The sequence below is a fragment of the Saimiri boliviensis genome, chromosome 8, assembly GCF_048565385.1.
Source record: "Saimiri boliviensis isolate mSaiBol1 chromosome 8, mSaiBol1.pri, whole genome shotgun sequence".
NCBI lineage: Eukaryota > Metazoa > Chordata > Mammalia > Primates > Cebidae > Saimiri > Saimiri boliviensis.
In genome coordinates this window covers 37,254,332-37,282,314 of record NC_133456.1, presented here as the reverse complement: position 1 = coordinate 37,282,314, position 27,983 = coordinate 37,254,332, and the positions used below count along the sequence as shown (strand labels likewise).

Below are 27,983 nucleotides of genomic sequence, written 5' to 3'. Positions count from 1 at the left end.
ACAGGAGTTTGAGACCAGTCTGGGCAACATGGTGAAACCCCGTCTCTACTAAAAATACAAAAATTAGCTGGGTGGTGGTGGTGGCACATGCCTTTAATCCCAAGAGTGAGACTCTGTCTCAAAAAAAAAAAAAAAAAATCCTACAGAAGTAACATTGTAAGTTGCATAAAAGATAACATTAAAACTGATAAAAATTGTGCCTATTTAGAAATAAAGAAAGAATAATAGTGTATATATTTTTATTGCACACGAACTCTGATCACATTTTGCCTCTTGCAAAGACTGGCTTTATAGCAGTAAGAAAGCATATGTAACATTCAGGCCTGTGTTTGTGGAGTTTTAGTAAAAGTGTATGGTGATTCTTTTTTTTCTATAACAAATCAGGTACTTCTACTTGTTTTCCTAAGCACGTTCCAAAATCTTGAACTTGTCATATGTATCAAATGGGCAAAATCATGAATCTGTTTTTCACTTTTTAAAAGTTGTGAAATTATAAAGATGGTTGAAGTCAATGAATTGTGACAATTGAAAAAGTCACAAAAAGTAAACCATCCCAGGAGATTGGGGCTGTGTGGGGGTTGAGAGGGAGCAAGGGAGATTGCAGATCACTTTAAACCAAACATCGATTTATTTAAAGTGATTGTATGTTGATCTACCACAGTGAGCAGGAGAAAGAAAGCCGATAAACCAATAAAAGTGTGATTACAAGTCAGGGTATGTTCTGTGAAGGAAATGATCAACATCAACAGAATCGCCTTTAGTTGTTTTCTCTCTTTGTGAATATTCGAATTATTTTTACAATGAACATATAATACTTCTATGTCAGAAAAAGCTGTTTCCCAAGCTTAATTGGAAAGTTACTTCACAGAGTTTAGGAAAATTGCCTAGTTTTGTGATTCATTTCTACGCTGAAGGAGCCATTATTTGAAATTTCAGTAAACAGTTTTTGCCTACATAGAGTATTGTTGAAGGAAGAAGCAAATCAGTATGTATCTGATATTCCTTTTTACCTCTAGCAAAATAAAGAGACATAAATCATTCAATGAGGGATAAATAGCAGTAGTCAGGGATGAAGGCAGAGCTAGAAGAGTTTTTCTGACCCAGAGACCATTGCCCTTTGATTTAACATAATATTGACAGATGCTTTACCCAGATCATTCTTAGAGCTTAATTTCTGAAAGATGGGGAGTTTTTGTAGCAGTTTTTATTCTGTATTGATGGGGCATAATCCTTGAAATATAGTAAGTAATCCTGGTCCTGAAATCATTACAATTTCATATTGAATTGCTTTATGCTACTTCCTTTATTATACCAGGCTCCTATTCCTAGGTTTTTTTTTTCCTTTCTGTTTGATTCTTCTAAGTTAAATTCCTTCTGTCAGTATAAAATAGATGTTAAGTTTGTGTGCTCTGGAGCTGGAGTGGGTTCAAATTCCAGGTCAGTCACTCACTAGCCATAGAGCCTTGGCAGTTATTTCTGTGACTCAGCTTCCTCATCTGGAAATGATAATACCACTTATCTCATAGCATTGCAGTGAGGATAAGATGAATCAATACTTATAAGGTATGTAGCACAATGTCTAGCATACAGTAAGCATTATGTAAGTGTGAGCTATTTTATATAACATTTCCAGGGCATAGGAGAAGAGGTGAGCAAGATACCGCTTCTTCATTTGTCACTGGTAGTTTTCAACATCGTGATGATTATCAAGTTCCCAGAAAAAAATGTAATATTTCCTTAGATTAGGCATTACTTAGCTTTGATGAATACTTTTCAGAAGGATTTCTTAGTTCTTTTAGTGTGTGATGTTGAAAATAGGTTGTGAATATAGTCATTCTTGTCTTTGGAGTGAACATTAAGTCAAGTTGAAACATTATTCAGGCTGATAAGCTAAGTACAGCAGATATTATAGCCATTGATAAATTAATATTTACTGAATGTATGAGCATTCAGAGGTAGAACTTGCTAATTGCTATGGTAGATACTATCTTATGTATCTCTATATTGTCCTTGTCCCTTTTGAAATACTCTTTTTTTTTTTTTTTGAGATGGAGTCTCGCTCTGTTGCCTAGGCTGCAGTGCAGTGGCACAATCTCGGCTTACTGCAACCTCTGCCTCCTGGTAATTCAAGCAATTCTCCTGTCTCAGCCTCCTGAGTAGCTAAGATTCCAGGCATGTGTCAACATGCCCAGCTAATTTTTTGTATTTTTAGTAGAGATGGGGTTTCACCATGTTGGCCAGGCTGGTCTTGAACTCCTGACCTCGTGATCCGCCCTCCTTGGTCTCCCAAAGTGCTGGGATTACAGGCTTGATGCACCACACCAGTCCTGAAAGATTCTTTTGAGTGACATATTATGGGTGTTTGATATCATTCAAGTTAAATATTTCTATATCTTCTGGGATTTGACAGTTGAAATATTGATTATATATAGTTTAGTTAACTGTATACTGTTATGCATATAGTTAGTACCTATGTATATATTTAATTCTTATTTGGAATTTTAACAGTGTCCTGGAATGTTCTCATCATTGTAATCATATTTAAAAATGAGTTTATGCCAAAAATTAAACAATACAAAGAAAATCCCACACAAAACCCCCTAAAACCTTAAAATTATCTTTCTTTGATTTCTTCTCCTTTGGTTTGTGTTTTTATTTTTCCAGAAAATGTTCCTGAGAGAGATCTTCATGGAAGACTTTTTATCAACCGTGTTTTTCATATCAGTTCTGAGAGGATGTTTGAATTGCTCTTTACCAGTTCACGCTTTATGGAGAAATTTACCAGTTCTAGAAATATAGTAGGTTAGTCCTTGTGTTCTTACCTAATGATAAATTTGGGAGAATGCTATTATTTGTAGAAAGTTGAGCCTATATAAACTGATTTATGTTAGGAGGAAGAATTAGACATGCTTTGATTTATTTTGGCAGTATATAAACTGGTATTTAAACGTTTGGTTAAATTCACCTGTGAACAGTATAATTGTTTAATTAGGCACATAGTTCCAACAATTAAGTTCAGACCTTTTGAAAACTAAAAGTATATTTATTCATTAAGGTACCAATTCGATTGGGTTGAACTCAATTGAAAATGGTTTCATGTGAAACAACTGAATTTTGGTGGTGTGTAAACTGCAACAACCACATTGCCAACAAGCTTGGCAGTAAGCACTAAAGCTATCAATTCTCTATGACTCAGTTCCACTCCTAGATATACATTCATCAGAAATTGGTACATTTGTGCTCTGAATGATATACTACAGTGCTCATAGCAACATTATTTATGATGGTCCCAAACTCAAAACAGTTAAAGTGTCCATCAGTAACAGAATGGATAAACAGATTGTGTATGTTCCCACAAAAGAATCCCTTGTAATAATGAACAAAATACAAAGTACTGATACTTATAACAATATGAGTAGATCTCACAGGTCCCATGTTGAGCAATAGAAGCCAGATACAAAAGACTACATGCTACATCATTTCTTTATGTAAAGTAAAAACCAGGCTAAACAAATTTATGGACATAAAGTCAGCATAGTGGTTACTGTTGTGGAGAGCCAGATAGGTAAAGCTGGGAGGGAGCTTTTGGGATGCTTGTATAAGTTCTATATCCTGATCGGAGTGGTGGTACATGTATGTGTGCCCCTTGTGAAAATCATGGCGCTATACACTTGAGATTGCTGTATCTATGACTACTTCAATGAAAATATTTTTTTAAAAGTTCAATTTAAGAAATTGGTTAAATTTCTTAATTGGAAATTAATGGTTAAATCCTCATGAAAAGAATTTCGTTGATTATGTGTTAAAAAGTTTTATTTTGGGGCTGGGCGTGGCGGCTCATGCCTATAATCTTAGCACTTAGGGAGGCTGGGGCGGGTGAATTGCTCAAGCCCAGGAGTTTGAGACCAGCCTGGACAATATGCGTAACCCATCTCTGCCAAAAAATACAAAATTAACTGGGCATGGTGGTTCACACCATAGTCTCAGCTACTTGGGAGGCTGAGGTGGCAGTATCTCTTGAGCCTGGGAGTTGGAGGTTGCAGTAAGCCGAGACTGTGCCACTGCACTTCAGCCTGAGTGAGAGTGAAACCCTGTCTCTAAATAAATAAATAAATGTTTTATTTTGGTAAACATCTCTGATAAGCTTGCTGTTAGTTTGAAACTGAATTTATCCTAAATGTTTTCAATATTTTATTAACGTTGGGAGCACGTGATTTAGCCTGCTACATAAAATTAGAATGTAACAGCAGCAGAGATTCATATAAAGTGAGTCATTTGACATAGTCAAAGAGAAAATTATGTTATAGTCAAATTTATTTATTTATTTATTTATTTATTTATTTATTTATGGCAGAGTTTCACTCTGTCACCCAGGCTGGAGTGAAGGGGTAGATCTTGGCTCACTGCAACCTCTGCCCCCCAGGTTCAAGCGATTCTTGTGCCTTAGCCTCCTGAGTACCTGGGATTGCAGGCATGTGCCACCACACCTGGCTAATTTTTGTGTTTTTTAATAGAGGGGTTTTGCATGTTGGCCAGGCAGATCTCAAACTCCTGGGCTCAAGCAATCTACCCACCTCAGCCTCCCAAAGTACTAAAATTACAGGAATAAGCCACTTTGCCCAGCCTCAATTTAGTTTATAATCTAAGAATTTTATTAACCATTGTATGTTATTCCTTTATTTGAATCTTTTATGTAAAAAGATATATAATTTTTTTTTTTGAGGCAGGGTCTTGCTCTGTCACCTAGGCTGGAGTGCTGTGGTGCAATCTTGGCTCACTGCAGCCTCTGCCTCCTGGGCTCAAGACGATTCTCCTGCCTCAGCCTCCTGAGTAGCTGGGATTACAGGCATGTACCACCATGCTCGGCGTTTTTTGTTTTTTGTTTTTTTTTTTTCGGTAGAGACAGAGTCTTGCTATGTTGCTCCAGGTTGGTCTCAAACTCCTGAGCTCAGGTGATCCACCCACCTTGGCCTCCCAAAGAGCTGGGATTACGGGCATGAGCCACTGTGCCCGGTCTAAACATAATTATATATTCATAGATCATATAATTGTTATGAATACTAGGAACCAAACTCAATTTTGTTCTTATTATTGATGATAGAGTAGCAAAGAGATTACAATCAGTAGCTATTGTCTTGTAATTATGAGTTTTGTAATTTAAAAAATTATTTTTTCTGTTCTAGTTTTGAAAATGTGGGATACCTAAGATATAAATCTTCCTTTTTATTCAGTAGTTAATAACTTACTATAGCTCTTCTGAATCTATTTTGTGTTTTCTTGTTAGTCATTTCTACCTAGAGAAATTGATATTTCAGAAGAACTGGATACATTATTTTCCTTAATTTTCAGAGAGGATGCCTGTTAATGTTGCACTGCCATTTTTATGGCTGAAAAGACCCAAGAGGAATTAGGACGTTGTCCTATGCTGGTGATAAATGAAGTTTGTTTTTTGAAACATAACTGCATTTGTTTTCTGTTATATCTGGCATCAATATCAATGCTTATATTGACTGTCTGATGTTATAAATGGCTTTGCAAAGCAAAGGCTTCCAGCTAATTCTAAATCTAAACAGTTACAAGCACGTTGCTGGTTAGACCTAGAATTAGTCTGAAGCTTTACCACAAAAGAGAATCTGATCCTTACTGCAAAGCATACAGCTATCCTCTGACTTGTTACCTAGTAACCAAAGTTATATTTCTTTCTTTCTTTTTTTGAGACAAAGTCTCTCTGTGTTGCCCAGGCTGGAGTGCAGTGGTGCAATAACAGTTCACTGTAGCCTCCACCTCCTGGGATCAAGTGATCCCCCTACCTTAGCCTCAGTAGCTGGGACCAAAGGCACACACCACCATGGCAGGCCAATTTTAAAACAGTTTTTGTAGAGACAGGGTCTCCCTATGTTGCCCAGGCTAGTCTTGGGCAGTCTCCCTATGTTGCCAGGCCTCAAATGATTCTTTCACCTCAACCTTTCAAAGTGCTGGGCAAGTGTGAGCTACCATGCCTGAGCTGGCATTTCTTGAGACTGAATTTCAAAGGCTTCTTTTTAAAAATATTGAGAATTTAATGGTTTTTAAAAATCAATTATTTGTGGATTTAATCCAATTCCAGCACTCAAATGACTACCACTGGTTCTAAGTTTTTCAAATTATGGGGGCTGAGAGTTCTCCTGAGTGAAGAGGAGAAAAGTAGTGGGGGATGGCGGCAGTGGTGACGATGAGTTTTCTTGGAGGCTTTTTGGGTCCAATTTGTGAGATCGATATTGTCTTTAATGATGGGGAAGCCAGGAAAATGACAGAAATGAAAACTGAAGATGGCAAAGTAGAAGAACACTATCTCTTTATGATAGAGAATCTGTTTCTGGTAAGGTAAACCTAGCCTTTAAGCAACCTGGATAGACACTAGAGCGCCAAGGAATTAGAATTGAATTTGTAGGTCAAATGGAACTTTTCAATGACAAGAGTAATGCTCATGAATGTATAAACCTAGTGAAAGAACTAGCCTTACCTGGAGAACTGACTCAGAGAAGAAGTTATGATTTTGAATTTATGCAAGTTGAAAAGCCATGTGAATCTGACATCGGTGCCAATGTCCACTTGTTATTTTCTTAAAGTGACAATAATAAGAAGACTGAAAGATCTAGCAAAAGAATATGATCTTACTGTTCATCAGCTTGCCACCTGTCCTGATATTAACAACTGTATTAAGATGGAAGTGGGCACTGAAGATTGTCTACACATATAATTTGAATATGATAAACCAACATATCATTTAAAGCATGTAATTGAAAATTTTACTTTTTAGTAGTAAGAATAAAAATACAACATACGGAGTTACAACTGATCAAAAAAGAGATCACAGGAATTGGACCCAATACCACAGCAGAAACAGAAACAATCGCCGAATGTGAAATAATGGATGGTAAAAGGTGAATCAATTCCAATGAGACTGTTTTTAGTGGAATGTGACCCAAGTCCAGCAATGAGAGATGTGAACAAAAAGTTTTCAGTAAGTAAATTTAGTGTTTGTCGAGAGGAAGACCAAAGGTGCTTCAAAAAGCTGGAGACCATTTTATGAAGAAAAGCTTCTGGAAACTGAGGAAACAGAGAACAAACTTACACCAGTGATCTGAATCTCCAGAATCACAGGCATCTGCTTGAACAGCCTGAAATGTGAACTGAATAGGAGACAAAAAAAAAAAAAAAAAAAAAAAAAAAAGAAAAGAAAAGAAAAGCAAAGAAAGAAAAGAAAAGGCAAAAAATTCCTGTAACCATTGAGTTAAGTTCAGCAGGTTGAAGATGGCTGCAGCTGTAGAGAGGCAAAGACCAAACCTCAATATTAGTCTTCCTTTATCTTATAGCGCTGCATTTATTTTATGATATAATTAAATGTTCTTCATGTATATTTATTTTAAAAAGTGCTTTCTTTGAAACACTGGAATGTTCTTGAACTACCTTTTTTTTTTAATACTTCATACTTTGATTTGATGATAAGCACTCAGATATGCATCAGCATACACATTAAACATTTTCATGTGAGAAAAATAAAAATAAAATCAGGGGGTCTTTTAAATCTGTGCTCTTTTAAATTGTTTACAGTTATATGACACTACTTTTTAAATGTTTTTGATCTTTTAGTTTCAGGGGCACATGTACAGATTTGTTAATACAGGTAAATTGTGTGTCATGAGAGTTTGGTGTACAGATTATTTCATGACCCAGGTAATAATCATGGTACCCAATAGGTAGTATTCAACCCTTACCCTCCTTCCACCCTCCACCCTCAAGTAGGCCCCAGTGTCTATTGTTCCTTTCTTTGTGTCCATGTGTACTCAGTGTTTATCTCCCACTTATAACTGAAGACACGTGGGATTTAGTTTTCTGTTACTGCAGTAGTTCATTCAGGATGATGACCTCCAGCTCCAACCATGTTGCTGCAAAGGGCATGATCTTGTTCTTTTTTTTATGACTGCATACTATCCCATGGTGTATTTGTACCATACTTTCTTTATCCACTCTACCATTGATGGGCATCTAGGTTGATTGCATATCTTTGCTATTGTGAATAGTGCTATGGTGAATATGCTTGTGCATGTGTCTTTATGGTAGAACAATTTATATTCCTGGGGGTAGATACCCAGTAATGGGATTCTCAGGTCAAATGGTAGTTCCTTTTTAAGTTCTTCGAGAAATTGCCAAACTGCTTTCTGCAATGGTTGAACTAATTTACACTCCCAGCAGCGGTGTATAAACATTCCTTTTCTCTGCAACCTCACTAGCATCTGTTATTTTCTGGCCTTTTGATAATAGCCATTCTGACTGATGTGAGATAGTATCTCACTGTGATTTGATTTGCCTTTATCTAATGATTAGGGCTGTTGAGCGTTTTTTCATATGCTTGCTGGCCAGATGTATGTCTTCTTTTGAAAAGTGTCTGTTCATATCCCTTACCCACTTTTTTATTGGGTTGTTTATTTTTTCCTTGTTAATTTGTTTAAGTTCCTTATAGATTTTGGATGTTAGAGCATTTTCAGACACATAATTTGCAAATATTTTCTCCCATTCTGTAGGTTGTCTGTTTACTCTGTTGAAGGTTTCTTTTGCTGTGCAGATACTCTTTAGTTTAATTACGTCCCATTTGCCGATTTTTTTTTGTTGTTGCAATTGCTTTTGGTGTCTTCATCATGAATTCTTTGCCAGGGTCTATGTCCAAGATGGTATTTTCTATATTTTCTTTCTTTGTTTTTCTTTTTTGAGACAGGGTCTCACTTTGTCACCCAGGCTGGAGTGCAGTGGTGCAAACATAGTTTACTGTAGCCTCAACCTCCTGGGCTCAAGCAGTTCTGTTGCCTCAGCCCTGCAAGTAGCTGGGACTATATAGGTGCACACTACCACACCTGGCTAATTTTTGTATTTTTTTGTAGAGATGAGATTTCACCATCTTTCCCAGGCTGGTCTTGAACTCCTGAGCTCAAGTGATTCACCTGCCGCAGCTTCCTAGACTGCTGAGATTAAAGGTGTGAACCACCATTCCTAGATTTTCTTCAAGGGTTTTAAAAGTTTTGTGTTTTTACATTTCAGTCTTTAATCCATCTTGAGCTGATTTTTATATATGATGTAAGGAAGGGGACTAGTTTCAATCTTCTGCATATGGTAGCCAGTTATCCTAGTGCCATTAATTGAATAGGGAGTTCTTTTTCCATTGCTTGTTTTTGTCAACTTTGTTGATACCAGATGATCGTGGGTGTGTGGCTTTATTTCTGGGTTCTCTATTCTGTTCCATTGCTCTGTGTGTCTGTTTTCATACCAGTACCATGCTGTTTTGGTTACAGTTGACTTACAGTATAGTTTGAAGTTGGGTATTGTGATGCCTCCAGCTTTGTTCTATTTGCTTAGGATTGCTTTGGCTATTGGACTCTTTTTTGGTTCCATATGAATTTTAGAATAGTTTTTTCCTAATTCTGTGAAGAATGTCATTGGTAGTTTGATAGGAATAGTATTGAATCTATGAATTGCTTTGGTTAATATGAACATTTTAACAATATTGATTCTTCCTATCACTAGCATGGAATGTTTTTCCATCTCTTATTTATTAGAGCAATATTTTGTAATTCTTGTTGTAGAGATCTTTCACCTCTCTGGTTAACTGTATTTCTAGGTATTTTACTTTTTTTTTTTTTTTTTTTTTTTTTTTTGCTATAATGAATGGAATTGCAGTCTCAACTTGGCACTTAGCTTGGATGTTGTTGGGTATAGGTATTTTCCAAATTGCTTGTTTTCTAGCCCTGTCTTTCAGGGATGCCAGTGAGGCATAGATTTAATCTCTTTACATAATCCCATATTTATCAGAGGCTTTGTTCATTCCTTTTTATTCTTTTTTCTTTATTTTTGTCTCAGTTAATTTGGAAAACCAGTCCTCAAACTGTGAGATTCTTTTCTCAGCTTGTTCTTTTCTGCTGTTAATACTTGCAATTGTATTATGAAATTCTTAGAGTGAGTTTCTCAGTGCTATCAGATCAGTTTGATTATTTCTTAAAATGACCTTTGTCTTTCAGCTCCTGTATCATTTTATTGCATTCTTTAGATTTCTTGGATTAGGTTTCGAGTTTCTCCTGAATTTGGATGATTTTCATTGCTATCTCTATTCTGAATTCGATTTCAGCCTGGCTAAGAACCACTGCTGGGAAACTAGTATAATTGTGTGGAGGTAAGAAGACACTCCAGCTTTTTGAGTTGCCAGAGTTGCCAAGGGACTGTTTTAAGCAGGGGCCATGGTTGGCAGGCCAGGTCAACCCTGCAGCAAGAATTACACTCTGCCCTCCACTGGCTTACAAACCCAGGCATCTCACCTCTCTCAGTGATCTGAGAGTGAAGCTTTTCTCTTCTTAGGCATCACTCAAGCCTGCACTTCCTGCTTGGCTAGGAGCTGTGGGACTGGATGTGGTCACCTATTCTGCTGTCTGGACACTTCCGAGGGGAACACAGAGTTGTGCCTGCCCACATAGTTGAGACAGAAGTGAGACCACTTGGCTGGATACTCTAGCAGGCATGGCCTGTCGCAGTAGCAGGGGTGAGTGGGAGTCACCTACCCATGGCCTGTCGCAGTAGCAGGGGTGACTGGGAGTCACCTACACCTACCCTGCTGTCAGGGTGTTTCCTGGGGCAACAGGAAGCTGTGGCTGCCAGCTGAGTTCAGGCAGAAGTGGGACTGTTGGGCTGAAGGCTAGCACCAAGTCCACTCTGGCATGGCAGAGTGAAGCAGTCTTTCTGCTCCCAGGCAGGACCGTAGCTTTTACTGGGGATATGGTACTAGTGTCATTCTGTTCCAGGGTCCAAGGCTTATAGAAGTCCCCATGGACTTGAGAGTTGTTGCTGCAGAAACTCTGGGTGGCTCTCTGCCGCCATTTAGAAGTATGCAGTGGGGCCCGGGGAACCAGGAGAATTCTCCTATTACCAGTCTTGCATGGGTCCCTGTGTACAATTCCCCAGGGAGCTCTCACTCATCCTTTCCCATATTGAGGAGCTTTTCCTGGCTCCGTGCTGATCCCAGATGGGCTGTTGCCCAGCTTTGCTCCTCTCTGCCCTCTGTGTCCCTTTGCTGCCTGGATGGATTCTGACATGGTTTCTTAGATGATTAGCTAGTAGGGCCAGTGTTCACCAGCCCTTTTGTTTCCTGTCTGTGAGAGTGGCACACACGAGCAGCTTCTAGTTCACCGTCTTGACCCAACCCCCTTATACTATTTTTAATTAAAGCTCACTTTTAAATCTTTTTACCCAACATTTTACATTTAAAAATATGTAAAGCTTCAGAAAAAATGCATGAGTAGTGTAATAACATCAATATCCACTTGCCTAGATGAATCAATTTTTAAATTATGGCAAAACGTACATAAGACAAAATTTACCATTTAGCCATTTTTAAGTGGATGGTTCAGTGCCATTAACTACATTCACATTATTGTGCAACCATTGCCATCATCCATCTTCAGAACTTTTTCATCTTTCCAAACTGAAATGCTATACCTATTAAACAGTAACTCTCCATTTCTTCCAATTTTTGATGATCATCATTTTATTTTCTGTCTCTGTGAATTTGACTACTCTAGGTGCTTTGTATAAGTGGAATACAATGTTTGTCCTTCTGTGACAAGCTTAATACACTTAGCATAATGCCTTCAAGTTTCATCCATGTTGTGGCATGTATCAGAATTTTATTCCCTTTTTTAAGGCTGAATAATACTGCATTGCATGTATGTACTACATTTTGTTTATCCATTCATCCATTAATGACATTTGGGTTGTTTACACACGTTAGCAATTGTAAATAATGCCACCATGAACACTGATGTACAACTGTCTAAGTCTCTGCTTCCAGTTCTTTTGGGTATATACCTAGAAGTGGAGTTGCTGCATCGTGTAGTAATTCAATCGTTAAGTTTTTGAGGAGTGGCCATACTATTTTCCACGGCGACTGTACTGTTTTACATTTCTATAAGCAATGCACAAAGTTTCCAGTTTCTCCTGATCCTTCCAACACTTATTTATAATAGCTATCCTAATGAGCATTAAGGTTCACCAATTTTAAAACTTTATTACATCAAAGGATTCTTAAAATTCTGTAATTCCTAGCCTTTATTATTTTGGATCAATATATCAAAATGGCTTTTATGTCCTTTTGTGAACTGTAGCTATTTTTCTTACCATTCATTCCAGATTTTTTTACATTATGATAAGCTTCACTTAGGTATTGGAGGATTGACAATTTCAAGATGATGTTAATTAGGTGATGTTCCGGTAAGCAATACTCAGTAAGTGGACCTGGTCTATTGGTAACATTGGTGAAAATACAAGGGTAACATTCATAGGAAGACAAATACTTTTCTTTTATCCTTGTTGACAGCTGCTTCATTGAGTAGCATGCAGTTTTAACAGTAGAATTAAATGACATCTTTAAATTCTATTTCTGATTAACAATGGATTGTTTGTATAATTTTCCTGAAACAGGCTGACATGTGACCAAAGTAATCTTCTGAAAAGTATTTTAGAATTAGTTGTATATCTTCTTTTATATATACCTAGATAAAGGCTCCTATGCTTTAGGATGTTGGTGAATAGCAGCCAATTTGTGCTAGGGCATTAGGTGATATAGTCGTGTCTTTGAATAGAGTTTTTTGTTTGTTTGTTTGTTTGTTTGTTTGTTTGTTTGTTTTAAGATGGAGTTTCACCATGATATCCAGGCTGGTCTTGAACTCCTGACCTCAGGTGATCCACCCACCTGGGCCTCCCAAAGTGCTAGGATTACAGGCATGAGCCACCGTGCCAGGCCTGAATAGAGTTTTTAATGCTTTTGTTTATACTTTTTCAAATTTTTGGCTTCCATGAAATGGCCTTCACTGTGTTCTAGAACTATATTTCTCTTCAAGTGTGTATTTAATTACTATATTATCCCTAAGCAAATAAAAGAGAATTTTTATCAGATCTTGCCATAAACATAGAGATATGATCTTAGAGTTTTCTTTTTCTTTTTTTTTTTTTTTTTGAGACGGAGTTTCGCTCTTGTTACCCAGGCTGGAGTGCAATGGTGCGATCTCGGCTCACCGCAACCTCCACCTCCTGGGTTCAGGCAATTCTCCTGCCTCAGCCTCCTGAGTAGCTGGGATTACAGGCATGCACCACCATGCCCAGCTAATTTTTTGTATTTTTGGTAGAGACAGGGTTTCACCACGTTGACCAGGATGGTCTCAATCTCTTGACCTCGTGATCCGCCCGCCTCAGCCTCCCAAAGTGCTGGGATTACAGGCTTGAGCCACCGCGCCCGGCTGATCTTAGAGTTTTCTTAATACGGCTTATATAATCATTTATGTTCCATTTTCTTACCTTGACTGAAGATTTTAGCAGACAAGCCACTGACATTACATGATTTCTCATAATGTTGACATAATTTCTATGTAAGTTGATGTCAAGACTATATTGTTTCATAATGACAAATATCTTTTAAAGTTTTGTCCTCAAGGATGGGAATATTGAAGTGTTGTTCTGTCTCTGATAAGGCTGGCATTGTTACTTCTCTTCATAGATACTGTGGACTTTAAAAAGAAGCTGACAGATGAAACAACTTTTAATTTTATCATCTAATGAAAGGGAAAAGGATATTAATAAACAATTTAGAAATAAATGCATCAGAGATGGGGAATAAGCCATATTTAAGGAGAGTGCTTAACATTTAATCTCTCTTTTCTCTTTTTTCTTTTTTGAGACGGAGTTTCACTCTTGTTACCCAGGCTGGAGTGCAATGGCGCGATCTCGGCTCACCGCAGCCTCCGCCTCCTGGGTTCAGGCAATTCTCCTGCCTCAGCCTCCTGAGTGCTGGGATTACAGGCACATGCCACCATGCCCAGCTATTTTTTTTTTTTTTGTATTTTTAGTAGAGACGGGGTTTCACCATGTTGACCAGGATGGTCTCGATCTCTTGACCTTGTGATCCACCCGTCTCGGCCTCCCAAAGTGCTGGGATTACAGGCGTGAGCCACCGCGCCCGGCCTCTCTTTTCTTTAATGTTAAACTTACAACACCCAGTTATAAGGAAGTTAGCACTAGTCAAAAAATACATTTTAATAATTCAAAAACTCCTTTGATTTCATTTAAAGTCATACTGTTCAAATTTCTAGAGCTAACTCATTTTGTGTTTGCTGTGGTTAGATGTAGTATCTACCCCTTGGACTGCAGAACTTGGAGGTGATCAGCTGAGAACCATGACCTACACTATAGTCCTTAACAATCCGCTTACTGGAAAATGCACTGCTGCCACTGAAAAGCAGGTACGTCTGCTAGGTCAGTGTCCAGGAGAGTCATGTGTGGGGAAAGAGAGAAGATGCCTATTCTAGTTCAACACTTTACAAGACAATGTCAATAAACAAATGGCAAGAAAAAAGGGAGGTTAAAAGAGTTTGCAGGTTAAAAGAGACTTAAAAGGCATGTGAGTCATATCAACCCACTCCTAATTCAAACAAACCAACTGTTAAAAGGTATTTATGAGATTTCAGGAATTGTTCCTTTTTTTATGTATAGTAATGGTATTACAGCTGTGTTTTAAAGAAAATAATATTTATTTTAAAAGAGATATATGGAAGAATCTATAAAGCAATATAGGGAAGTTATTTACGGATGACATGATATTGATGTCTAAGATTTCCTCTAAAAGTCCTCTAGCCAGGCAGAGCATGGTGGTAGAGGCAGGGAATATGTAGGGAGGACAAAGGAAGCAAAACTGGGCAGAAGTTAGTGTTGCTTCATTTCTACTCTTTCATGTGTTCAGAATGTTTCATTATCAAGGATTTTTTAAAAAGAATACCAGGCCAGTTGTGGTGGCTCATCCCTGGAATACTAGCACTTTGAGAGGCCCAGATGGGAGGATCACTTGAGCCCAGGAGTTTGAGGTTACAGTGAGCTATGATCTGGCCACTGTACTCCAGCCTAGGCAACAGAGCTAGACCCTGTCAAAAAGAAGAAAGAAAGAGAGAGAAGAGAGAGAGGGAAGAAAGGGAAGAAAGGGAGGGACGGAGGGAGGGAGAGAGGAGGGAAGGAAGGATGGAAGGAAGGAAGGGGAACACTACTGAAATCTAGTTTACAGAATTGTGTCAAGAGTTAGGACCAAATAACTAGATTCCTGCTTTGACACATGGGAATAGATTGAGTTTTTGAAGTTAAATACTGTACGAGCTATTTAATGCTCTACTTCTGTGACCAGAGTGGCACTGTCATAGGGTGGAGTATGTGTCTGAATCAATTTGTGTTGCAGTATCTGATTTGCAGGTAGTCTGAAAACATCTCTTAACATCTGAACCTGTTATGCTCTTGTGGTTTTGTCCATTAGCATGTATTTCCATACCTTTAAAAAATTATTATTATTTTTTAACATGGAATCTTGCTCTGTTGCCCAGGCTGGAGTTCAGTGGTGCAATCTCAGCTCACTGCAACCTCCACCTCCGGGGTTCAAGCAGTTCTTCTGCCTCATCCTCCTGAGTAGCTGGGACTACAGGTGCATGCCACCATGCCCAGCTAATTTTTGTATTTTTAGTAGAGATGAGATTTCACTACATTGGCCAGGATGGTCTTGATCTCTTGAACTTGTGATCCGCCTGCCTTGGCCTTCCAAAGTGCTGAGATTACAGGCGTGAGCCACCTCACCTGGCCAAAAAATTATTACAAGATTGTCAAACTTAAGAAAAGTTTGGTATTTTGGTATTGAGGAGTCTTTGAAAACTTTGGAAACCTACCCCCCTCCTCTGCCCTACCTTAGAGGATAGGTAGAAAAGTCATGGTTAAAATAAGAAAGGTTTGGCCAATTAACATTTAAAATCCTGTTTAGGAAAAGCAGTGTTTTGTTTGGTTACTGCCCTCCTTGACTTTTTTGGTGAAAGGTGATTTTGTTGAGCCTTGATTAATTTTGAGGTGGTGTCCTTACTTCATTCAATTGATTTTTAAATTGTTCAGCTAACAGGAACACATAAAACTCTATAAACTTATAATACACATAAGAGATTATATGGTTTGTCCTCATGCCTAAAAGAAAAAATTAATTTGACAATGAAATAAACAACAGAGAGGCAGCAAATACAGATTCTGTAAGTCCCTGTTTGCCTCTCTTTAAGAGACATGGTCTCACTGTGTTGCCCAGGCTGGAGTGCAGTGGTGTAACCATAGTTCTCTGCAGCCTCAAACTCCTGGGCTAAAGTGATCTTCCCACTTCATTCTCTCAAATAGCTGGGACTACAGGCTTGTCCATCAAGCCCAGTTAATTTTGTTTTGTTTTGAGACAGAGTCTTGCTGTGTCTTCCAGGCTGGAGCACAGGGGGGCGATCTCGGCTCACTGAAATCTCTGTCTCCTGGGTTCAAGTGATTCTCTTGCCTCAGCCTCCCCTGAGTAGCTGGAATTACAGGCATGCGCCACTACATCCAGCTAATTTTTGTATTTTTAGTAGAGATGGAGTTTTGCCATGTTGGCCAGGCTGGTCTTGAACTCCTGGCCACAAGTGATCCACCCAAATCGGCTTCCCAAAGTGCTAGGATTACAGGCATGAGCCACTGTGTCTGGCCTGACTTTTTATTATTTATTTATTATTATTTTTTTTGGTAGATGCTGGGTGTTTTTATATTGGCCAGGCTGGTCTTGAATTCCTCAAGCAATTCTCCCACTTGGGCCACCCAAAGTGCTAGGATTACAGGCAGTAGCCACCATACCCAGCCCTCTTTTTCTCAATTTATAGACAACAGAGTCAGCATGTAGGCTTTTCTAGCTTTGTATATAGGTTTCTCATGTCTTTTGTAATTTTTGAGAAGGAATCCTAGTATACATGTTCTACACTGGCAAGAAGATTCATATGTTAACCATCCACATACAAACATTTTTAAATCTTATTTTGGCAGACACTGTATAAAGAAAGTCGGGAAGCACAATTTTATTTGGTAGATTCAGAAGTACTGACACACGATGTCCCCTACCACGATTACTTCTATACCGTGAACAGATACTGTATCATCCGATCTTCAAAACAGAAATGCAGGCTCAGGTGAGCTGCTGTAAACGAGTATATTAGGATAGGCCAGATTATTAATTTGGTAATTTATTCATCCTGAATTCTTAGTAGTAGCTTTACACAACAATTTTATTTCTTGCTCAAATTATATTTCCAACAGTGGTGAGCAGAGAAGTGGGGCTTCTCAGCTAAGGCCCCCGCTTGATGAAGGCTTTGACATCCGGAGCTACATGATCCAGAATATGTGTCGTTTCAGTTGCCCCAGGAAGAGAAAGCTGTAGAATTGTGTTCATAATCCAGAATCAGTCTTGTGACCTTGTTTAAGGGCAAAGGGGCTGGGAGTTTTGGGGGAGTGCACAGTGAGCAGTAATTGGCTCTGCTGCAGCAGGAAATGAGAAATGTTGGTGCATTACAGAGAGTGGTGGGCCATCATGTGTGTGGCCAAGTGGGGTTAATGTAGTTGCTTTCACCTAGTGTATGACCACTAGAGATTTTTTAAACAAGGAATTGAGAAAATTTAGTATTTATTTTGAGCCTTTATTGCTATTTAGATAAGGAAAATTCAGGGCTTAAGAAAGGAAATAAGTAAAATGGCAAGTACTTAGGAGGAAAATGTGATGAAATTATTAGCAGCACACATTAATTTTTTATATAAAAGTTATCAATGAACATATTTTGTTTTATAATATTAATGACTTTGAATCCTTTTGACCTTCCACTGAATACAATCTTACATTTAATTATAACATTAATATAACTAAAGTCTGCTCTTTAAATAAATATTCTTTCCTTCTTATTCTGTTAGAGTTTCCACAGACTTGAAATACAGAAAACAACCATGGGGCCTTGTCAAATCTTTAATTGAGAAGAATTCCTGGAGTTCTTTGGAAGACTATTTCAAACAGCTTGGTTTGTAAATTTTTTTATTTATCTATTTTTGTGAAGATGGCATTTATAAACAAAATAGGTTGACTTTTCATTTGGATTCATAACAGGAAACTGGTCAATGATGCTGGGACGACTCCTGCTAAAGTGGTTCCCACTGTTCCACTTGCTCTGCCACTTAAGGAATTTCAAAACTCTTAATTTTCATTGGTCAAACAAACACTTATATAGTGCTTATTTATTTAGAGACAGAGCCTCCCTTTGTCATCCAGGCTGGAGTGCAGTGGTGCGATCTCTGCTCACTGCAACCTCTGCCTCCCAGGTTCAAGTGATTCTCCTGCCTCAACCTCCCAAGTAGCTGGGACTACAGGCGTGCACCAGCACACCCAGCTAATTTTTTATTTTTAGTGGCGACGGGGTTTCACCATATTGGCCAGGCTGGTCTCGAACTCTTGACCTCAGGTGATCCGCCCTCCTCAGCCTCCCAAAGTGCTGGGATTACAGGCATGAGCCACCGTGCCAGGCCATATATAATGCTTATTATATGTCAGACATATATAATAAAGTTCTATGTGCTTTACAAATATTAACTCATTGCATACTCAGAACAACTCTGGCATGTAGGTACAATTATTATTTTTCATTTTACTAGAAGAGGAAAATGAAACACAGAGAGGTTGACTTTTATCAAGATCACACAGTTAAGAGCTGTCATATCCCTTTGCCTCTGTAAGGAACTAAGGAGGCTGACTGTATAACCTGATATTAGATAGACACCTGTGCTGTCTAAGCTCCGGGGAGTTCTTGTGGCCACCTCCCTTATCAGATGTAGCTTTCCTGGGCTTATGCAGGCCAACTTGGCAATGGTAGTACGTACATGTATGGATTTGGTGGAGGTGGGTACTAGAGGCTGACTGGGGAAAATGATACAGTGGTTCTGCTTGGATATTTCTTAATGTATACATCGATAAATATATATACACACATATGTGTGTATATATAAGTATGTCTGTGTATATATACACACACACACATAAATGAACATAATTTAAGTTTAGTTGAAGAAAAGCTGGTGGTCAGTCAACTCAATGTAATTTAAGGGGCTTATCATCTAGTTTGGTGATAATTTTCCTTGACTTTCTTCCTTGTCTATTTCATTATTAAATTATTCATCAAGAGCAGAGAAAATGACTCAAATATGAGTTTGGCCACTGAATAAGTTTCTAGTAAAAAAAAATCTGGCAGAGGAAAAAGTTGAAACAAATGACAAAAATGAGGTTTTTAGGTTGTTTGCAGATTTTCTTTGCTAGTATTTCCTTTCTTGCAAACCCTCACTGAAAATTAGAACTGGCATATGTTACTCCTTCCTGTAAGGTTGACAAGTACCATAATCTGTTTTGGAAATCTTTCTAATGATCTAGTGTAAGTGGGTAGCCTGTTGTTTCCATAACTGAAGTCATTACATTAATATGCATTAATAACATAGCACATGGCAAATTTGCTCTGATGATCCTATCATTTATTAATACACATTCTTCCTGGAATAATGAAACCTCTTTATGGGGTCATTGTGCTCTCTAAAGCTTTTCATTAAGTGTAAAATTTGAATCTAGGCCATAAGAACCTAAGGAATTTGTTAAAGAAAATTATCAAGGCTTAAACAAATGAACAAAAACAACCCCCCAAAAACCTTGTATCTTACAGTTGAGGAGCTTTCCCCAGTATTTAAATATTCTTTTTTTTTTTCTTAGAATCAGATTTGTTAATTGAAGAATCTATATTAAATCAGGCCTTTGAAGACCCTGGGAAACTTGCTGGCCTACGAAGGAGAAGGCGAACATTCAACCGAACAGCAGAAACGGTTCCTAAACTTTCTTCTCAGCATTCCTCTGGAGATGTGGGCTTAGGTGCCAAAGACGATATTACAGGTAGTTGTCACCTGGTAAACAGAGATGAAAGGTTTTTACTTTAGTTATATGAAGCAGAATGTGCCTCTGGTTTGTAAGATATGTCAGGAGGTCTCCTTTTCTTTCCTCTTATATTGATTATGTTTCTCAAACTGTGTTCCTTAAGGATAACTAATATCTAAGTATAAAGAAGCAGTTGCAAAATGGCAAGCATATAACTGACATATTTTATTTGGCCCATGTAGCATTTTAAAAATTGGACATTAAATGTTTTTTTAATTTTTTTTTTTTTTAAGATAGGGTCTTGCTGTTGCCCATGTTGTAAGTGGCACAATCATGGCTCACTGCAACCTCGAGCTCCTGGGCTCAAGCAAACCTCCTTCCTCAGCCTCCCGAGTAGCTGAGACTATAGGTTAGCACCACCATGCCTGGCTAAAATTGGACCTTTTTATATAAAAACTCAGATCTGACAGCCCAGCACCCAAATCCCTTCATGGGTGCAGTTGGTTGGAGCATAATAGTAGCTGCCTTGTTAGATTATATGTGCCCCAGTTTGCCACAGCTCCCACCACAATCACCACTCTGCCAACTTCAGAACGACTTTGCTCATTTATTTGCTGCCTAGCATTTATAAACATTCTATTTCTATGTTTCAGTGTACTGCTCTCTTAATCCTTATATACTGTCAGGGCCAGCCCAGCAAAATTGCAAGATAAAATTTGACTTTTATTACCTCCATTCTCAATTTTGAACACATCTTACATTTAATAACTGTTACTCCCTTTCAGAGGTATAAACCTGTCATAACTTCTCATCCTTTTACATTATCAGATCTTCTGTTGAGGCTTTTATCTTAGTGAGAATATGTTTATCTACTATTTAAGATTAATGGCTCTTTAGTTTTGAAATTTAAAAGTTTGGGTAACAATAGGTTACAATGTTTTGTTTTTAAGGAGGGAAGCATTTTATGTAAGCCCAGCTAAATATTATTTGCAGAGATATTTGCTTATTGATATTAGTTACTTAGCTATCAAGCATGTTATATTGAATTGCTTATTTAATTGAAGAGTAAAGTGATTTGCAATATAGGACAAATTTTAAGGACTGCCATAACTTTTCTCTTTGTAGATTTGTTTCATATTAGGATGTCAGAAATTTTAAAAAGGGGTGCAGGAAATTTACCCAAAATCACCTTGTCTTTACAAATAACTTTAAAAATTTCTTTTTCAGTTCTTTTCAAATAAGTATTAATTTTTTGTCAGTTGTTGTAATCATAATTCTCATTCTAATGCTGCCTTTTTCTTGTGACCTACAGAAAAGAAAGAGGAAATGGAAAACTATAACATCACTATTATTGTGGTGATGAGTATTTTGTAAGTATTTGTTATGAATGCTTATTTTGCTTGTGTCTACATTTATCTTTAGTTTCCAAAAGAATTTGAATGTATTTGTACATTATTGTATAGGAATTGCCATTATTTGATTAATGCTGGCCTACAAAAGTAGCAATTTTATAGGTTTCAGAATTACAGCTTTATGTATGATTTTTCAGAAGAACTGTTAAATTTGAGAAAATGCAAAGTACTCATTCAACAAATGTTTTTATTAGTTAATCTGATTAATTTCTACAGTCATAGGTTTTTATGGACAGTTTCATAAATTTAAAGAAAATATTTATATATACATGCTGGGGAATCCAATTAACACTATTTTACTCTATGTGATTAGACATATGGTTCTTACGTAACTCTGCTGTACCTGAGAACTGCTTAGGGTGCTTGCTGAAATGCAGATTTCTTGACCCTTGTCTGAGAGATTGATTCAGTAGTTCTTGAGTAGGCATCAGCAATCAGTATTTTAAGACATATACCTAAGGTTATTCTGATGCAAGCGATCTAAGCATTACATGGTGAAAAATACGAGGACAATGTCTGAATCCACTCAGCCAGTCATATTTAGAATATTAATATTTACATGGCTCTATATGTATCTTGAGGCACTCTGTTAGATTTAATTGAATTGGTTGTGACTTAGTGATATATTCTAGGTGATAATTTTTTGGATTGGAGCATCAATATTAGCTTTTTTTTTTCCTAATTATAGATTTTTAGAACATAGAAGATGTTTGTTGTTCCTTTGGGTTTTATGGAAGATTTTATATGCTCTGCTTAAATCAGTTTTCTATGACAGTTCTGAATAGCAAATATTATCAGTGTTCTTTTGCATTACTTCATAGAAAATGTTTACTCAAAAATTGGAATATTAATCTCTATACTATTTCAATGCCATACTAATTTCAAAGATTGGATTTTCTTGCTACTATCTTTTTCTTAAAAAAAAATCTTGATGGGTAAAAGTAAATAAGGGCAAATTCATATTTTAATAGAAAAAGTAGAGATGATACCACCTATATATTTGCATGTATATTTATAAGGTATGTAACCATTCACTTGAAAGGCTGCTGTGAAGGCTGGGTGCCGTGGCTCACACTTACAAAACCAGCACTTTGAGAGGCTGAGGTGGGTGGATTACGAGGTTAGGAGTTCAAGACCAGCTTGGCCAAGATGGTGAAATCCCATCTCTGCTAAAAATACAAAAATTAGTTGGGTGTGGTGGTGGGTGTCTGTAATCCCAGCTATTCAGGAGTCTGAGGCAGAGAATTGCTTGAACCTGGTAGGTGGAGGTTGCAGTGAGCCAAGATTGCTCCACTGCACTACAGCCTGGGTGACAGACTGAGACTCCGTCTCAAAAAAAAAAAAAAAAAAAAAAAAAAAAAAAGGCTGCTGTGAAAACCATTACATTAAGTTCATTTAGCATGTAACATTTTATATATGACACCATTAATGTATATTTGGGACTGGATACTTCCTTTGTCCAAGATGAACTAGAATAATTTTTGCTGAATGGCAATTTTGTTTTTTTGCTGGCTTCCACTGGGAATAAGAGGTACATCATGCTGTACCTGAGATCAGCTGCATATTGATCTTCATTTCCTTTTTTGAAAGGCAGCATTATGAGTGTATAATTGCCTAAGCCAAAGGTACCCAAAATAGATCCTAAAAGCTGATCTGGTAGATTTCTAAGCTGGTGGTCTCACATCAACACTGACCAGGATTCCTAGCAGAGGGGGGAGATGTTGAAAACGACCCAAACCTGTGAGTTAGAATTATTCGAGGTCTTGTACTGTAACTGTAATTTCCTTCCATCTTTTCCCTCAATCTCCACTTAATACTTAAGAGTAATTATTTCATATAATAATATAGGGATAATTGATTTAAATAATAACAATAATTGGAAAACTGTCTAGACAATATGCATTTTTAAAGCTTTTGCATGTATATTCTGCATTAGCAGTGCTTAGGTCTGGAAAAGTGTGGATTAACCAGATATAATTTGCTCTGCCTAGTGTGTTGTTACTAGTTTTGTTGAATGTGACACTGTTTCTGAAGCTGTCAAAGATAGAACATGCTGCTCAGTCCTTTTACCGTCTCCACTTCCAAGAAGAGAAATCTTTAAAGTAAGTCTTTTTCCCCTGACCTGTATTCACCACATTATCTCAATAATTCTTGGTCTGCTAACTGTCCTGTAGCCATAAACAGCCTGGTTTTTGTTTGTTTAATTTTGTGTTTTGTTTGCAAGTTTATGGGGCTCTGATGATTTCCGGAAACGGAAAAAAGACCAGACTCTCAATCTTGAAGATGATATTTTTCTTTCAGTTTAGCCTCTGAAATGGTGTCAAGAACAGAAAATACTCAAACGAATAAAGATCAGGCCCATCGTTTAAAGGGGGTGCTCCGAGACTCGATAGTGATGCTTGAACAGGTAGGCATCTCTATGCTTAGTACCTTCGTCCCAGTATGAATCAGTTGCTCTTCTGCTTATGAGAGAATGTTTACCCTACTATCATGGAAGAAATCCCCCTGCTAGAGGCAGCTACCCCTGCCAGTCCCTATTAAGCAAGGGTATTATGTTTATTATGTAGTCACTTCCAGACTTCTGCCTAGGTAGTAGGAAAGGTCAGATGCCAAGAGTTTCATAGGATCCTTCTTTTGGCCCTTCCTCTTTATTCTCACTTCCAGAGATTCCTGGCCATCAACACCTGAGCCTTTTCAGGATTCTTTGGGGTTAATTTGGTTGGTTCTCAGCATTTCCACCCGTTACTTTAGAATTCAGCTTTTCCAGGTCTGCTAAGTCATCCGTCTGCTTTCCAGTTTCCAAAGTTGCACTGCCGTTGTCTCCTTTTCCGATCTCCTTGCCTGTGTTGCTTTATGCCTTTTAAAAAACACCTTTATTAGTGGGGTTAAAGGAGCAACGTTGGATGTGCATATTTATTCCACTCTTGACTATTCAGCTCAGTCCTGCCTGGTGTTCTTCCTCCATGGTTCCCTCAACTAATACTGCTTGAGCTAAGGTCCCCAGTGACATCTGGCTTATAAAAAGAATGTACGTTTTTTCAGTCTTCATCCTAAAGTGTCAGCATTGACAGAGCTAAACATTTCTTTCTTGAAATGTATCTAATTATGCTTTCTGTAAAGCCATTAAAAGAATCTTATGGTGATACAATTCACATACAATAAAAGTTTTTCTTCACAAGGTTGGGCAACCATTGTCACTATCTAATTCCAGAGCATTTCCACAAACTCACGAGAAAACCTGTACACATTAGCAGTTACTTCTTAGCCCTCACTCCCCTTGACCTCTGGCACTCACTGATCTACTTTCCATTACTATGGGTGTGCCTATTCTGCGCATGTCATCTAAAATGGAATAAGACAATATGTGGTCTTTAGAGATTGGCTTCTTTCACTTAGAAAAATGTAAAACTAAATTTTGCTAGTTAAAAACATCTCCTTTGCTAGGCATGGTGGCTCACACTTGTAATCCTAGCACTTTGGGAGGCCAAGCTGGGTGGCTGGTCTGAGCTCAGGAGTTCGAGACCAGCCTGGGCAACACGGTGAAACCCTGTCTCTACTAAAATACAAAAAATTAGCTGGGTGTGGTTGGGTGCACATGTAGTCCCAGCTACTTCTGGGGCTGAGGCAGGAGAATTGCTTGAACCCGGGAGGTGGAAGTTGCAGTGAGCCAAGATCGCGCCACTGCACTCCAGCCTAGGCAACAGAGTGAGACTGTCTCAAAAATAAATAAATAAATATAAATAAAAACATCTTCTCTGCCTGACATCTTCCTGGCCCAAATGCTCTGGGGCCTGTGTTAGATTCGCTTCCTTTCTCTATTATTCTCTCTTTAGGTGATCTTATTCACGCCCCTAACTTTAAATAACCATACGTTCCAATGACTCCTGTCTTAGTCCATGTATGCTGCTATAACAAAATCCCAGAGCCTGGGTAATTTATAAAGAACAGAAACTTACTGCTCACAGGTCTGGAAGCTGAGGAGTCCAAGATTAAGGTGCTGGCAGGTTTGGTGTCCACATATATGGCACCATCTACATGTCCACACATGGCAGAAGGGACCGAAGGACAAAAAAGGGGCCTACTTAGTTCCCTGAAGTTCTTTTATAAGAGCACGAATCCACTCATAAGAGTCCTCAAGACCTAATCACCTCCCAGAGATTTTCTTAGAGAAATGAGACGTCCAAGTTTACTGTTAACAACAAAAGTTACAAAATTCAGTGTCAAAGTGTTAAGTTGTAAGGAAAATGCTTTGAGAGTTTAGGGGCAGAATGATTGGGGAAAACTACAGGAAGAGTGTACATGAGTACGTTTTAGATAAGTGAAGAACATGAGGATAAGGGCATGCAAAGGCACTGAAGCAAAACTTGAGTTGTTTAGGGGATAGTGAGGAGGGTACTGCAACTTCAGAAACCATTTAGGAAAACAAGTCTGTCACTTTGCTTAATTTGATTAATGGACGTCTTGGGAGGTGGATTATGTAGTCGTAGGAAGAAGTACAGTCTCCAGCAAACGGGAAGAACTCTGTAGCAATCATACTGATACACATCCTAAAGAATCAGATATTTCTTAATTAACGTTTTATTTGGGCATCAGAATAAGCAAAACTATATGAAGTGTCACTGTAAATTCTGGGCATAAAAATTATAAATTTTCTAATCTGATTAGAAAAATTAAACAGTCTGATTTTGAAAATTTTGTTTGCAGCTGAAGAGCTCACTCATTATGCTTCAGAAAACATTTGATCTACTAAATAAGAATAAGACTGGCATGGCTGTTGAAAGCTAGTGATCTGAAGGACTAAAACCGCAGAGATACTTGGAACTGAAAGAAAATACCTGGAAGAAAACCAGAGGATGAAGGATTTTGTCATAGAACATTTCTATGTTTTTTCATTATTGAGATTTCTAATATGAACATTTCTTTCAGTAACATTTATTTGATAATTAGTCTCTGCTGGCCTTAAGAATCCATCCTTTCACTTTTTATAGATAGTTTTAAGCTGTGAATTTCTCCAGTGAACCGTGAAATATATTGTAGAACTGAATTTTTCTGATACAAAAAGAAAATGGCACACCCTGAACTGAGTGGTATGGTCTCATTTCTACAGTGAGTTATGAAGTTTGATGCTTTGTTAGCACAGAATCAGTATATGTCCAATAGGCTGCTTTCATAACTGAGATAAGTCCAAGAGGACAAAGAAGACAATATAAGAAGAAACCTTTAAGTCATTACTGATTTTATAGGATCTATTTTCAGGCATATATCAACCATTTCCAGGTTTGTGTGTTGTAAATATTATAATGTCTTCATTTATTCAACATGCAAATTTAATAGTGCAACTTTTTGTATCTGCATATTGATGATGATTATCTGAAAGGGTCTTCTGTCATGTTGTATCTTTTTGTATCTTTATGAAAGAAATAGTTTATTTTTTTTTCCTTAAGGTAGCTATTAGAGGTGGGATTATCTTGCCTTCTTATGTAGGATACCAACAGTCAAAAGGAAGAACCATCCTCTGAGTTTTCAAAACCAGAAGGTTATGTTAACATCTGGGCATTTAGTGACACATCAAATGCATACTTGAACTAAGGCTGGCTTAAGCTTAGCAGTCTTTCATAGTTGAAGTGACCCATCTGGTTGAAGATAATTTGTGTATTTTCGGTAACCATGTATGACTTCATTCTTTATGTATGTGTGTTACTTATTTTGGTTGGTAAATTATAAGCCAGACACAAACTTTAGCTCTTTAATAAAAAGTTCTGGGGCACGTATTTTCCAATACAAGTTACTGACTCTGAAGTTGTAACTCTGATACAAGCTTTGCCTTTTTCATAAGTTTTTATGCATTATTGAAAATTTTGTCTCAATACAATGGGCTCATTAAAATAAGAATTTTGTAAACTGACTTGAAATCAGGTATTTTTTCAAGAGTTAGGGAAAGTTCAAGTGTTTTACTGTTTTGTCTCTTGAGCCCTTTCTCTGGGGAAAAAGCTATACGTATAAAAATGTATAGATATTCTTACTGTTACATAAATGTATCATGTATGTATATTATTACTGTTTGAACTAGTGCCTTTAATTAAATGTTTCATTTTTCTCCAGACTCACCAAAGCCACGTGGCATTGTTAAAGTCATTTTTGAGATTCCTGTAGAGAATGAAAGTATTCACTGACTCCATTAGAGGTAAAATGGGTTTCACTGGGTGAATTCCAACTAAGCTTACCTGGGGGTATCAGTGAACCCACCTGGGTTTATTTCGTTCGGGTAAGGATTTATGTAGTGTCTGCCTGTCAGCAAGAATGAGGGGATCATAAACTTGAAGCTTTCTCTGTTAAAATCACAAAAATGATCGACAATGTTTTTGTGATGTTTCTTTAAAAGTTGTACTTTATAACATACCTCAAGGAAGATTACCAAAGTTGCTTTATAAATTAAGGCTAAATTCGTACGGATACAGAATTCAATTAATAAAATTTGAGCCTGTTATGTAAATTCCATATTAATAAAACCCCAAATTTCTGAGTTGTAGTTTTTCTACTTAAAAACAAAACCATAAAGTCTGCGTAGTGAAACGTGTACATGGGCCTACACTCTTTAAAGAAATTTTGTGCAATAATAAAACCCAAAGAGAACTCTCATCTCAGGACAGTTTCATCTCAAATACGCAGACGACTGGAACAAAAGTACTAGCGAGGCCTGCTGGTCTAATGTAAAGGCTGCTAGCCAGAAATCATGAAAACGAACA

At 37.6% G+C, this 27,983-nt stretch overlaps 1 protein-coding gene and 1 pseudogene across 2 annotated transcripts in view; both read left to right on the top strand.

The window, feature by feature from the left end:
• Positions 1-27,340, top strand: part of GRAMD1C (GRAM domain containing 1C) — a 98,737-nt gene extending 71,397 nt beyond the window's left edge. For both annotated transcript variants that reach the window (XM_074404342.1, XM_003935443.4), the window contains 9 exons: positions 2,665-2,802; positions 14,194-14,312; positions 16,921-17,063; positions 17,836-17,939; positions 19,667-19,843; positions 21,138-21,195; positions 23,229-23,339; positions 23,539-23,644; positions 25,942-27,340. In XM_074404342.1, coding sequence (XP_074260443.1) covers positions 2,665-2,802; positions 14,194-14,312; positions 16,921-17,063; positions 17,836-17,939; positions 19,667-19,843; positions 21,138-21,195; positions 23,229-23,339; positions 23,539-23,644; positions 25,942-26,022 — 1,037 coding nt within the window. In that variant the 3' untranslated portion in view covers positions 26,023-27,340. The remainder of the gene's footprint in view (positions 1-2,664; positions 2,803-14,193; positions 14,313-16,920; positions 17,064-17,835; positions 17,940-19,666; positions 19,844-21,137; positions 21,196-23,228; positions 23,340-23,538; positions 23,645-25,941) is intronic.
• Positions 4,653-14,183, top strand: LOC141585364 (vacuolar protein sorting-associated protein 26A pseudogene; annotated as a pseudogene).
• Positions 27,341-27,983: the final 643 nt, after the last annotated feature.